We start from the raw sequence: 13,483 nt of genomic DNA on the forward strand, positions 1-13,483 counted from the left end.
TTGTTGATTCTCTGTTTGGCTTAGTTTTTCGGATCTTTGTTGTGGAGGGACGGCGTGGTGCTTCTGCCTAGACCGCCATCTTGCTGGAGTCTCCTCACATACAATCATTTTTAATTGATCATTAATGATACTAAAAAAAGAAAATCCGATTGCCATTAAGTAAAATTCCAACTCATAGTGACCCTATAGGACAGAGTAGAACTGCCCCATAGGGTTTCCAAGGCTATAAATCTTTTTCCCACCGAGTGGCTGGTGGGTTCAAACCATCAACCTTTTGGTTAGCAGCCAAGTGCTTAACCGCTGCGCCACCAGGGCTACTTTTATTAATGATACTAAAGGCATAAAATTGTTCTAATGGGGCATATACTGATCAGCATATGCAACTGTGGCTAACATAACAAAAAATTGGAACCTGTAAGACACAAGACGATAAAGATTTATCTTTCACTCACATAAAGTCCAGTGTAGGTTGCGTGGCCCTCCTCCATTTTGTAGCTATGCCACATGGAACTCTTGATTTCCAAGGTTGCTTCTGCAGAGGAAGAGAGGGCTAGAACATTGTAGGGGATATTTTGCCGGCCAGGCCTAGAAGTGGCTTGCAGCACTTCCTCCCACATAATGCTCCCACACAGTGCTCCAGGGCTCCTTATCTATTTGCTTTTAGTCAGTTACGTGTGGTTGTAAAGACAACTACACTTATTTTCCAGATACAAATTTTATACCTGATTTATTTATTTATTTTGTCTGTCCCTTTCTCTCTTTCAGTATAAAGATGGCCACTTTAAGGCAATCTTGGCAAATAAAATCTGAGAATGTCTTTATTTCACCTTTATTCACCTTGAATTTTGGAGGCTAGCTTTTCTGAGTGGTTGTTTGTTTTTATTTTGTTTTTTCTTTTCGTTTAGCCTTTTGAATATGTCCTTCCACTTCCTTCTGCCCATTGTTTATGATAAGAAGTAAGCTATGAATTGTATTGATGATCTGTCTAAGTGATGGGTCATTTTTCTCTTGCTGCTTTCAAGATTCTGTCTTTTCCTTTGTCTTTCAGCAGTACGTCTGTTATGTCCTAGGTAGTTACCCTACTTGAGGTTTGTTGAGTTGCTTTTATGTATAAATTAATTTTTTCCATCAAATTTTATAAGTTTTCAGCCATTATATTTCTTCAAATATTTTTCTGCCCTTTCTTTCTTTTTGTTCCTTCTGTGACTCATTAGATGTATGTTAGCATGCTTGATGTCCAGCAGTTATTTGAGACTCTCTGTTCATTTTTATTTCATTTTTTTCACTCTCTGTTCTTCAGATTAGATAACTTCTATTGATTTACCTTTAAATTAATGGATTCTTTCTTCTGCAGTCTCAAATCTATTGTTGTGCTATTCTAATGAATTTTTCATTTGTTATTGTATTCTTCAACTCCATAATTTCCACTTTATTCTTTTTTATAATTTCTATATCCCTATGGAAGATTCCTATTTGATGAGCCACAATTTCCTTTAATTTTTTTTAATATGGCTTCCTTTAGATCAAGAAACATATTACAATGACTAGTTTAAGTCTTTTTCTGCTAAATCCAGCATTTGGGGGCATTCAGAGACAATTTCTGTTGACTGTTTTTTTCCTGAGTGTGGATCACCCTTTCTTCTTTCATAATTTTTTGTTCTTTTTCTATGTTTAAATGCCTAACCCTCTGGATATTTTGCACGGTTTGAGATGAAATAGAGACTACCCTTTTAATTTTAAATTTTCCAAAAAGGGGCATTCAGTTATACTAATGCCATTTCTGAATACTTCATTTTATCCTTTCTGAGATGAAACAGCATCTTTATAAGCATTAATTTTGCTTGTATAGATGAATTTGATTCCCTTGGTATTCTCTTTTTACCCTGTTGATCCATTTGTTTATATCAGTGCCAGCACTGCATTGTTTTAACTACTTTAGCTTTGTACACTTAATATGAAATGACAAGTACCCCTTCATCATTCCCACTTTTTAAAAATTTTCTATTTTCACATTTTTTTTTTCCTGATGAAAGTTAGAATTAAGTAGTCAAGTTCTAGAAAACAGTATGTGGATTTTTTTCCTTTTTGGACATTGTTTTGCACGTCTAATTTATTAGAGCAGAATTTGTGGCTTTAAAATATTAATTTTTAAATATTTTCTGCTTTTACGTAAGACTTATTTTATATACTTCAATTTTTCAAAAAATTTCTGGTTGAGTTTATTTTATTGTGTATATTTGCTTATTTATTTTCAGTATAAAAAGATCTTTATTCTCACTGTATATTCTAACTAGTTTTTGATGGAATATAGGATTTTTGTATAATTATCTTATATTTGTTTAACTTACTAACTTTTCTTATTATTTCTAATCCCTTTTCAGATGCTTATCTTACATTTCTTGTTAGACAAACATATTGTTTTCAAATAATCATATTTTTATTTTGAAAATATATATTGTATTATATATTCTTGCCCCATGACATTGGCTTGACTCTTTAAAAAAAATTGACTAATACTGTTTCTAGCAGACATCCTTATATTGCTTCTGATTTTACTGAAACTATTTTTAGTGCTTTACCATTAACTATTATATTTACTGGTTATTTATAATAACAACAATTTATCTTATTCTCAATTTTTAGTGAGAAGATTTTAGTCTTTTTTTTTTTGCTTTTAGTTTTTAACAAGAATGAAAATTAAAATTTCTCAAAAGGCACTGAGCATCTATTAAAGTTTGACTGGTTATTTTTCTTGTTAAAATCTATTAATGTGATTAATAATTTTTTAGTATTTTTTAATGTTTAAGAAATCTTTCCCTTCCCTGTGGTCATGAAGATATTCTTTTATATTATCTTCTAAACATAAAATATTCTTCCTTTCACATTTGTGTCTTCAATTATCTAAAACTGATTTTTTTTCCTGTGTTGTGAGGTAAGGGTTCTGGTTCATTTCTATCTTTAAGGATACCCAATTGTCCCAGTACTATTTACTGAAAAATCTGTGCCTTCCCTATTGTTACTCAGAGCCACCTCTGTTCATATATCAAATGCCCATATGTGCAGGGTCTGTTTCTGGGATAGTCTTTCCATTTTATTTGCTTCTGCCAAGTTCCTAGGGCACTACAGTCTGCTACTACTTTAAACCACATTCTTGACTTGAGGTTTTTTGGATTATCCAGGTGATGTGAATTTGGGCTGAAAATCTATCTGTTCAAGGACTCTCTTGTATTTCTACCCTCACTCCCCATGGTCAGCACCCAAGGCAAATGTCTGAGCAGTCTCCTGGGTGCTCTTTTCACCCTTTCACTAAGGATGTGCTCTCTGAGGTCCATGCTTTTATTAGAGAAAGGGTCATCTATTTGACTCCTCTCTTGGAGAAGACTCTACATTTCTGTCTTCTGTCTTCTGCTCCTGAACAGGCCATGAAAACTAACTGAAGTTTGATGGTTTCAGGGTTTGGAGAATGTTTCTGGGACAAGAGCTTCTGCGGTGCTCAGCCTAGTTCCTATGTTCACTAAGATTTGGCTTTAAAATTCCTTACTATTTTATCAGCTCTTCTATGCTTTAAAAAGGTGGTTTTTTTTTTTTTTTTTTTTAGTTAAGCTAGGATTTTTAGTTGTATTTAGTGGTAGAGTTAGTTTGGATTAGCTCCTCCATGTGAAAAGAATTTTGTCAAATTTATAAGAAAGTGATCAAATCTGTGACAAAAGGCAAATAGTGCCCGTTGAATTTGAATGCCATGGTGATGCCAATTCTCTTTCTTTCCCTTTAGCCATACCTTCAGAGTTTCGTTTTCCTTTTTATTATAAGATGTCTGGAAATGAACTGTCGAAGTGAAACAATGAGGAAAGATTCAGTTTTCAGGTTGGGAGAAAATTAATTAACTTCTGAATATAATTTACATATTTAATATTTATGATAGTATATTTAACAGCAATTTATTAATAGAGATTTACTAACTGTTTGCTAGGGAGTTTGGACAGTGTATTTGGAAAAAAATAAACAGGATTAGATTGAATACAAGTATATCATGGATCTTTCTGATTTTAGACAAGTTGAGTTTTACTTCTGAGCATCTCTACAAGCAGTGGTTAAGCAGCAAAACTTGTTTTACTCCTGCTTAAGTCCATTATGTGTCCTGGAGTAAAAGAGACAATAGCAAACTGATGTTCAGTACAAGTGTGTAGAATATTTTGAAAAAGGCAAGAGAATCCAACCAGGGTGGTCTTTTATGATATAAAGTGATGGTGATCTGGATGGCTGCAAAATAAAAAGAGAGATAAGACTATATTTGAGAGAATTTAAAAGAAAGAAGCAACACAGCTAGTGGACAGATTGTATAAAAGGCTTTAGAGAGAAAAAAATAGTTAAAGAGAATTTCAAGGGACTTGGCCATTAGAGCAGTTATTATCGTCAAGGGGAGTCTTGAAGGTTTGGAAAAAATTTGGATAACCAAGGAAATGGTAATAAGCTAGTCATTTTACATTCTTTTAAAGCAAAGGATAACAATAGAGACTTCACATTTTCCAGATAGCTGTTGTACTCTAGATTTTTTTGTTATTTTACCTGTAGAATCTCTCCAAGAAGTAGGGAAGCTCATCCAAATTCAGAGGAGCCAGAAGAGGATGAAGATGTTCACACTGAAAGAGTGCAAACAGCAAATGCACTCACTTCTCCAAACTTGGATGAGGTGAAAACACATAATTGGACACTTAATGAAACACTGAAGTGGTTAGCTAGCCAGACCTGTGGTGTGGATGGTTTGTTAGTTTTTATTTTTTAAATTTTCTTATGTTTTTATAATCATTCTATTTGTTGGCCATATTCAAATCATTCTCTTTCAAAGTATCTATCTCATCACCATCCTTATTAATTTTCTCCTTTAATTTTTTGTGGATTATTATCTGCCACATCCTCTTTTGTCAGTGTAATTTGAGTTCTCCAAAATTTTTATCAACTTTAATGAAATTCTACATCTTTAGCAAAAGTTGCAATTTCATCTTGCAATTTATTGGAATTGTAATATTAATAACTTTGAATGCATATGAAAAAGCACATGAGTTTATACTGTATGATAACTAATAAAATGAATTAGCAATGAAATTAATAAAAAGGACAATGATAATTGCTCTGCATAATGGAAAATGCATATATTTGATTTAGAATCAATTTTGTAAGTAGTCGATAAAGTAGTCTTCACTCATAAATATATGTTTGGACGCTTTATTTGAAAAAAGAGGCTAAATTACCACTGGTACAAAATCTGGTTAGGTTCATGGCCTAGGAAATGGAAGGTAAAACATGAGTGCATAGACTATCTGAAATTTAACGGGAAAATTATGCTTTGTCATGTTGTCTTAATTATCTAAACCAAACCAGTTGCCATTGAGTCGCTTCGCTAAACAACAGAGTAGAACTGCCCCATAGGGTTTCCAAGAGCTGCTGGTGGATTCAAACTGCCAACCTTTTGGTTAGCAGCTGAGCTCTTAACTGCTATGCCACCAGGGCTCCCTTAGTTATCTAGTGATGCTATAACAGAAATAGCACAAGTGGATGGCTTTAACAAACAGAAATTCGTTTTCTCACTGTTTGGGAGACAAGAAGTCTGAATTCAGAGCTCTGTTCTAGGGGAAAGCTTTTTCTCTCTGTTAGCTCTGGAAGAAGGTCCTTGTCTCTTCAGCTTCTGCTTCCTGGTTCCTTGGAGATCTCCATTTGTTTTGGCATCTATCTTACCCCATCTCTCCTCTGCTGGCTTGTTTGTTTAATATCTTTTATATCTCAAAAGAGACTGACTCAAGACACAACCTACACAAATCGTGCCTCATTAACATAACAAAGAAAACCTGTTCCCAGATGGGATTATAACCACATGCATAGAAGTTAGCATTTACAAAGTGTATTTTTGGGGGACATAATTCAATCCATAACACGTATTTTCCAGAACCCAGTCATAATGGCAAGCTGTTTACATAAAGAATATAAAGAGAAGAAGAAAAGGTGCTTTTCAGCAAGAAAAAAGAAAATAGCCATTAGAAATGTTTCCTTCTGTGTTAAAAAAGATTTGGATAAATATTGCTTTTGTTAGGATGTGCCTTATTCTCTAGGCTTAGGACTATAAAGGGGATATTTTTTCTATTCTTGGAGACTGTTCATGTGCCTTGGTTAGCATGTAATTATGAAAGTATTTGATGTCAGCAGAGAAGTCTTTTCTACTTCAAAATCATGTCTCATTTCAAATGGGAGGAAATCCGATCTTGGATGAGGAAGACCAATTTATTCTACTTTAAACCCAAAAGCTTTCCATTAACATTTGTAATATAAGAAGTGATGAACGCATTATAACCCAGAACCAATCAGACTGGGCATTTTAGTTTCAAAATGTTATTGAATCAAGTGAATTTAGGTTAGTCAGCCTTTAACTTGCACATATTTATAGGGACTCTTTCTTCCAGGTGAAGTTTTGGGGTTGCTGGGACACAACGGAGCTCGTAAAAGTACTTCTATTAAAGTGATAACTGGGGACACAAAGCCAACTGCAGGAGTGGTATGTGACATATGAAGGAATTACATGCTCATTGCCAGGAGAAAATTAAATATTGATGGTATCCTTATATGATTCCTATTTGTAAATCAAATGATTTTTAAAATGAATAAATAGGTTAAGGAATTTATAAAATATCTCTTGCATGCTCCAAGAATGTTGCATCTGAATGGCGACTTTCATCTCTGTTAGTAGAAGGGGGATTGGCGCAAAAGCCACCTGTGGGCCTGACGTTTGAATGTTTTATATAGGTGGTTTTACAGGGCAGCAGAGCATCAGCAAACCCACAAGAAGACAACACCCTCCGGTTCCTGGGCTGCTGTCCTCAGGAGAACTCACTGTGGCCCACCCTTATGACGAGAGAACGCTGGAGTTGTATGCCACGGTGAAAGGACTAGGCACAGAGGGTGCTGCTCTCAGCATTTCACGGTACAGAGAAGTCTCGCTAATACATTGCAGCTGGAGGAAGGGAGTAATCTAGAATTCCCTCATTAAATATGGAAAGGAGATCGTAAACAATGTCTTTCAGTTTTCAAGCAAATAGATTAATTGAAAATCTGAATAAGAACCAAATCATAGGATTTAGTATTTGAGAAGATTTATTGATCTTTAGCACTAAGGGTCTCCATACTGCTGTTTTAGATAGGTACATTTGCCATGTATCTTACGTGTAATCACTACAATTTTTTGGTCAGATTGGTGGATGCGTTCAAGCTGCAGGACCAGCTGAAGGTGCCCATGAAGACCTTGTCAGAGGGGATAAAGAGGAAGGTACGAGCAGGGCGGGGCTCAGGGCCCCTCCGTGCCCTGCACAGATGGGCCAGATACTGCTCCTCTCGTTCCAGCTGTGCTTCGTGCTGAGCATCCTGGGGGTCCCGGAGGTGGTACTTCTGGACGAGCCGTCCACGGGGATGGACCCTCAAGGGCAGCAGCAGATGTGGTGAGGAGAGTCCTAAGTGTCAGAGCCAAATAGTAGGAGTCTAGAGTGATTTTTTTTTAAAGTTTTGCTGCAGTGACCTCTGAGGTTCGCATCCTTTATTTTTTAATTCAGTGAAAGCCAACATAGCAAACAAAAGTCAACAAGGAAGGAAGAATGGACATTTTAAGAATCAATAAACTCTCGAATGTATTTGGTTGGGCTTTTTCTCTCCGCCTCCTCCCCTGCCTGCCTCTTTCTCCTTCTTCTGTTTTATTTTCCTGTCATTGAAAATTCTAGAAGGCGGTGTTTTTCTATTTTACTCCAACTTTTGCCCTGGTGGTGCAGTGGTTAAGAGCTCAGCTGCTAACCAAAAGATCGGCAGTTTGAATCCACCACCCGCTCCTTGGAAACCCTATGGGGCAGCTCTGCTCTGTCCTTTAGGGTCACTATGAATTAGAATCAAGGTTTTTTTTTTTCTTTTTATTTGTTTTTGTTTTTTTTCAGAAAACATTTCACTCCCTATTTCCTAATCCTCTGCTTTTTTTTCCTCTACAAAGCACAATTAAGATGATAATATAATTATGTAATGAAGTACATGTTTTCCTCTTCCTATATAGCAAAGACCTTTTCTTATAACCTATTATAAAAGTTTTCTGTTTAGATTTCATATTTATGTCTGTTCATTTATTTTCCCAATTTACTTATTCTAAATGCAAACAGTCCTTTGTTTTATTTTTAGGCAGGCAATTCAGACCATTGTCAAAAACGAGGAGCCCTCCTGACCACACACTACATGGCCGAGGCCGAGGCCGTGTGCGACTGCGTGGCCATCATGGTGTCAGGCAAGCTAAGGTGGGTGCCTGTCCAGAGCCCATGCTTGACCACCACGTGTCCCCTCACAGGGAAGGATTATTCTTGTAGAGAGAATGCTAGTTCATTGTAAACAGCTGATACTCGTCAGCTCCTTGATCTATAATTAAAAATTTTTCTCCTATTTTTGAAATCGGGGGAGAAATCAAGAGGCAAGTATTTTATCTTTCAAATCTTCTTTCTTTTCCCTGGACTCAGGTGTATTGGTTCCATTCAGCATCTGAAAAGCAAGTTTGGTAAAGATTATTTACTAGAAATAAAAATGAAAGAACCCACTCAAGTCGAGCCCCTCCACATGGAGATTCTGAAGCTTTTCCACAGGCTGCTTGGCAGGAAAGGTAACAGACGTTTTTTGCTTGCCTGACAAGTGTTAAGGTTTTTCAGTCATAATATCATTTAGTATTAGGCTAGTCTGGACAGTTTGATCCCATAATAAGGAAGATACAATCTAAGCTAGCTTGTTCATTGTAAAGCAAGTTGTTTAGGGGTCGCTAGAAATGTATAGAAAAAAGCTATTGAAAAGTTACCTTCAGTGGCTTTCTCAGACCTCAGAAAACGTGGATGGTGTGTGTGTGTGTGTGTGTCTGTGTGTGTAAATGGTGGAATAACTTAAAAATGAGGCACAAAGTACAGACAAACTAAACCACCGAAGTTTTTTTATTTGGTCTACTTTAAACAGTGCAAGTATAGAAAGTTAAACGGAAAATTCCAAAAATATGGTTGTCTCATAAATCAAGAGAGAGAGTGCTTTAAGAAGGAGAAGTTTATAGTTTAACACTTTTGAGGAGTCTGAAAAGAAGGACTACAGACTGTCCATTGGGTTGTGAACATGGAGATCAGGGATGAACTTATTTGAGGGGAGAAATTAGAGGTCAAAGAAGATTTTTTTTTTTTTTTAATAGGAGAGGGTTAAACAGGTTTTTAGTCATTGAAAATTAAAGACAGAGGGGAACAATTGATGCAAAGGTTCCAGGGGGCATGTTGAAGGATTAGCTTTTGAGAGTAATCGCAGTAAGAAAGATAGCACAGGCTGAATATGAAAGATTCTTTATCAGAGCTATTTTCAGAATTTATCTTCAACATTAAATTGGGGCAAGCAGAATTTTGTAGTTACGAAATTTTTTTTTATGACTGACAATAAGTTCTTTGACTCAGATTCATGCTTTATCAAATCCAAGTATTTACATTTTTATTTAAAGGAAACTTTGAAAATTATTTAGTTTCACTATTAATTCCTCCCCAGTATTGTAATACTGAAATGCAGTGATAAATTTCACTGTTTTCTCCTCTGAGGTGTTCCTCATTGATGGCATATAAGTTGCCTTTGGATGATGTTCACCCTCTATCTCAGGCCTTTTTCAAATTAGAGGCAGGTAAGTTTGGACATACTTAAATAAGACTGTATATAGGTAAGGAGCCCTGGTGGTGCAGTGGTTAAAAGTGCTTGGCCACAAACCAGTGGTTCAAACTCACCAGTCGATCTACGGGAGAAAGATGTGGCAATCTGCTTCCGTAAAGATTACAGCCTTGGAAACCCAATGGGGCAGTTCTGCTGTGTCCTATAGGGTCTCTATGAGATGAAATCGACTTGATGGCGATGGTTTTTTGGTTATATATTGGTAGCATATTTTCATATAGAATACATACTATATGATCTCAAGTAGAAAAGTTATATAATGAATCAAAACCTGGAAAACTTTCACTGGATAGACTTAAAATTTTTGAAGGGAATGGAGTGATGACCCTAGACTTAGGTTAACTCAGCCTGATTCTTTGTCTGCTAATAAGGAAGCCCAGATTGAGCAAGTCAGGTCACTCTGTCCTTAAAAATTGAAGCCAAGGTACCGGAGCTGTTTCTTACCATGGTCTCAGTGCATGGTATCAGAGGATAATTATCAGAAGGTAGTCCCAAAGAATACCAAGTTAAGCTTTTAGTGTCACCGTATTTATCAAAGCCAGGGGTACCAGGAGCAAGAATATGGAGCCGATGACTGGGAGCCCAAATGAAGGTCAGATAAGGAAAATGCCTGTGGGTGAGATGTAACGAGTCAGTAGGAGAGTCTGAACCAATTCCAGAGACAGTGGCTAGAGCTCAGACTGTATATTTATGAGAATGCCCTCGGCATACAGAAATGTGGGATTCGTTAAAAAGGGGTCAACAAAGTGGTCTTGTCTGTAGGTATATAAATATGAATAAAGCAATATTCGTTAATGAATGTCATATTCCTTCAAAGACCAACAGTTGATTTGGAGTCTTAAAACATACATATGTAAATTACTGAAAGCATGATACTGAAATAAGACCCGAGGAACACTTTAAAGTTTATTAATAATTTAATACATTTATACATTGCTCTTTTGATGAGCTGTGTCAGTACTCTTCTTTAGCTTATCCTTCAAGAAAATTACTTAGCCTGTATTTTAAAGTATCTAATGGATTTGAAGTTGGTATATTGCATGACTTTTAAAACACCTTTGGTGAAAAATATGTAAGCCTTTAATGACACTCCTTTTAAACGCAGTGAAACAGACCTTCAACTTGGAAGAATACAGCCTCTCTCAGGCTACCTTGGAACAGGTGGGTTTTTCTTTAAACAAGTGAACGTTATCCAAGTCACCTTTGTGTGCATTTTTTTTTTGTGTACATCCATCTTTAGGAAAGAAGAACATCATCTTGACATTTTTGTTTCCTAATTTTCTTTTATTTTGGTGTTCTTAGAACTCTCTAAACAGCAGGAGCTTGGAAATTTTGATGATGAAATTGAAGCAACAGTTAGATGGAAACTCCTTCCACGGGAAGAGCCTTAAAACTCTCAATCTCCTAACGTCTGATTTTAGGTCCTATTTCATTGTTAGTCTCCATAATTGTAGAAGAATTTTCCATATTACTTCAGTTAACAAACACCAAAAAAAAAAAAAATCAGTTAGTTTAAACATTCAATAATAAAGAAAGTTTAAATTTTTTTTTATTATTATTTTAGAATGAAGAGGAGAAGCAAAGATGGGGAAAGGTAGTAGACAAAATTAACAAAACTAGACATTATATTCATCACCGATTGTCTTAGTTATCTAGCGTTGCTATAACAGAAATACCACAAGTGGGTGGCTTTAACAAAAAGAAGTTTATTCTTTCACAATCTAGGAGGCTAAAAGTCCGAATTCAGGGTGCTAGCTCCAGGGGAAGGCTTTCTTTCTCTATCAGCTCTGGGAGAAGGTCCTTGTCATCAATCTTACCCTGGTCGAGGAGCTTCTCAGTGCAGGGACCCCAGGTCCAAATAACTTGCTCCCCTCCTGGTTCTTCATTCTTGGTGGCAGGCAACCCCCTGTCTCTCTGCTGGCTTCTCTCTTTTATATCTCAAAAGAGATTGATTTAAAATACAACCTAATCTTGTAGATTGAGTTCTGCCTCATTAACATAACTGCCTCTAATCCTGCCTCATTAACGTCATAGAGGTAGGATTTACAACACATAGGAAAATCACATCAGATGACAAAATGGTGGATGGTGACTCAATACTGGGAATCATGGCCTAGCCAAGTTGACACACATTTTTAGAGGACACAATTCAATTCATAACACTGATATAGGCATATTTTTTTGCTTATATTAATTCAAAAAATCATTTAATAGTAGACTAGTTTTTAATTATTATCAACAAGACTGAATGCTGAGCACATGTTACAGATAAAATATTGTGGATTTTTTTTAACCTAAACTTAAATATATTAACTATTTTAAAAAATCATTTACTGAAAACACCAATTTAATGTACCATTGACTATAAGAAGATTTAATAAATTGGTGGATAAGATGGCATAGTATAGCCTTTAAATATAATGATATGTTTAAAATAGTATATCATTATCATATACTGTAAAATAATACATGATAATTTTAGGATATTTAGAAATTATATATATGTATAAAGAAGAAGATAATCATAATTTGTAACAAAAAGAGTTAGTACTTTTGCCTACTTACATACGATGTGTTTTTTACCAGTACTTTTTCAAAGCTGACATCAGTTAGCATAGTAATTTTCTGTATTTTTTCGCTTTACAGTTTATGAACATTTTCCCATATTATAATACTTTTGTGTTATGTGATGGGTACATTACATTCTTTTGATTCATTATTATGATTTTTACTTAACATTTTTCCTATTATCTGACACTGGTTATGTACAAGTTTGTTTCTTTAAATAAAACTGTGATGAACTTCTTCTAAGTCTTCTTCATTCTTCTTAGGATGGGTGCTACGAATACCAACTGATGTCTCTCTCTCTCTGCTCCGTAAGATCTACATAGCCTCGTTCTCTGACCTGTTCACAAATTCAGTGCCCAGCCGAAGATCTGAAACCCCTAACAGGAACTTTTAATCCTGTATTCATCCTCTGCTGAACTCTTGTTATCTGGCCCATGGTTTGTGTCAGCAATTGAACCTCCACGTTGGCATTGGCACGAAGGTAGGACTTGACCCTTTACCTTGATTCCTACAAAACAACTATTCCTACAGGCAATCTGTAAAAGAGACACGCCCTCTTAACTTAAAATGTGTATAAAGATTTTACATGAATTTCGTATTTCATATGAGGGGAATTCAAGTAATTTTTTTAGTATACATTATACATTATCCCATGAGTAGAGTATGCCCTTGCAAATACAAAGAACTAAGATATTATTCTTAGTCCCTTGAAATACTGGACTACTAAGAACATCAGTTGGAGCCCTGGTGGCGCAGTGGTTAAGAGCTTGGCTGCTAACCAAAGGGTTGGCAGTCTGAATCCACCAACCTCTTCTTGGAAACCCTGTGGGGCAATTTGATTCTGTCCTATAGGGTTGCTATGAGTCGGAATTGACTCAGCAGCAATGGGTTTTTAAGAACATCAACAAACAAATGAAAAGTAAATGTCTAACATTTAGAATTAATTCTACATTAATACAAATTGTTTCAAGCATCTGGGGGCAGAAGTGGGGTGGGGAGGGTATCAGGGGGAGATATGAGGAGAGAGCTAAGTGAAGGAGGAAGATAATCTATATATAACCCAATATTATGGTTAGAACAAAATTATGGTTAATACTCCATTATCCGGGATGTAGATTATTTGATTTCTGATTAACTTGTTAAAAACTTTTATGTGTTCACCACCCCA

The 13,483-nt window shown here is 35.8% G+C and overlaps 1 protein-coding gene across 1 annotated transcript in view; it reads left to right on the top strand.

Moving 5' to 3' along the window:
• ABCA10 (ATP binding cassette subfamily A member 10) overlaps positions 1-11,305 on the top strand; it is a 71,285-nt gene extending 59,980 nt beyond the window's left edge. Inside the window, 15 exon segments of the mRNA XM_023729282.1 lie at positions 3,773-3,864; positions 4,573-4,690; positions 5,942-6,057; positions 6,451-6,544; positions 6,793-6,904; positions 6,907-6,970; positions 7,237-7,312; positions 7,387-7,481; positions 8,200-8,225; positions 8,228-8,312; positions 8,529-8,638; positions 8,641-8,668; positions 9,624-9,703; positions 10,853-10,907; positions 11,039-11,305. Coding sequence (XP_023585050.1) covers positions 3,773-3,864; positions 4,573-4,690; positions 5,942-6,057; positions 6,451-6,544; positions 6,793-6,904; positions 6,907-6,970; positions 7,237-7,312; positions 7,387-7,481; positions 8,200-8,225; positions 8,228-8,312; positions 8,529-8,638; positions 8,641-8,668; positions 9,624-9,703; positions 10,853-10,907; positions 11,039-11,138 — 1,251 coding nt within the window. The 3' untranslated portion in view covers positions 11,139-11,305.
• The last annotated feature ends 2,178 nt before the right edge of the window (positions 11,306-13,483 follow it).

Source organism: Trichechus manatus, unplaced genomic scaffold (genome assembly GCF_000243295.1).
Source record: "Trichechus manatus latirostris isolate Lorelei unplaced genomic scaffold, TriManLat1.0 scaffold00028, whole genome shotgun sequence".
Lineage (NCBI taxonomy): Eukaryota > Metazoa > Chordata > Mammalia > Sirenia > Trichechidae > Trichechus > Trichechus manatus.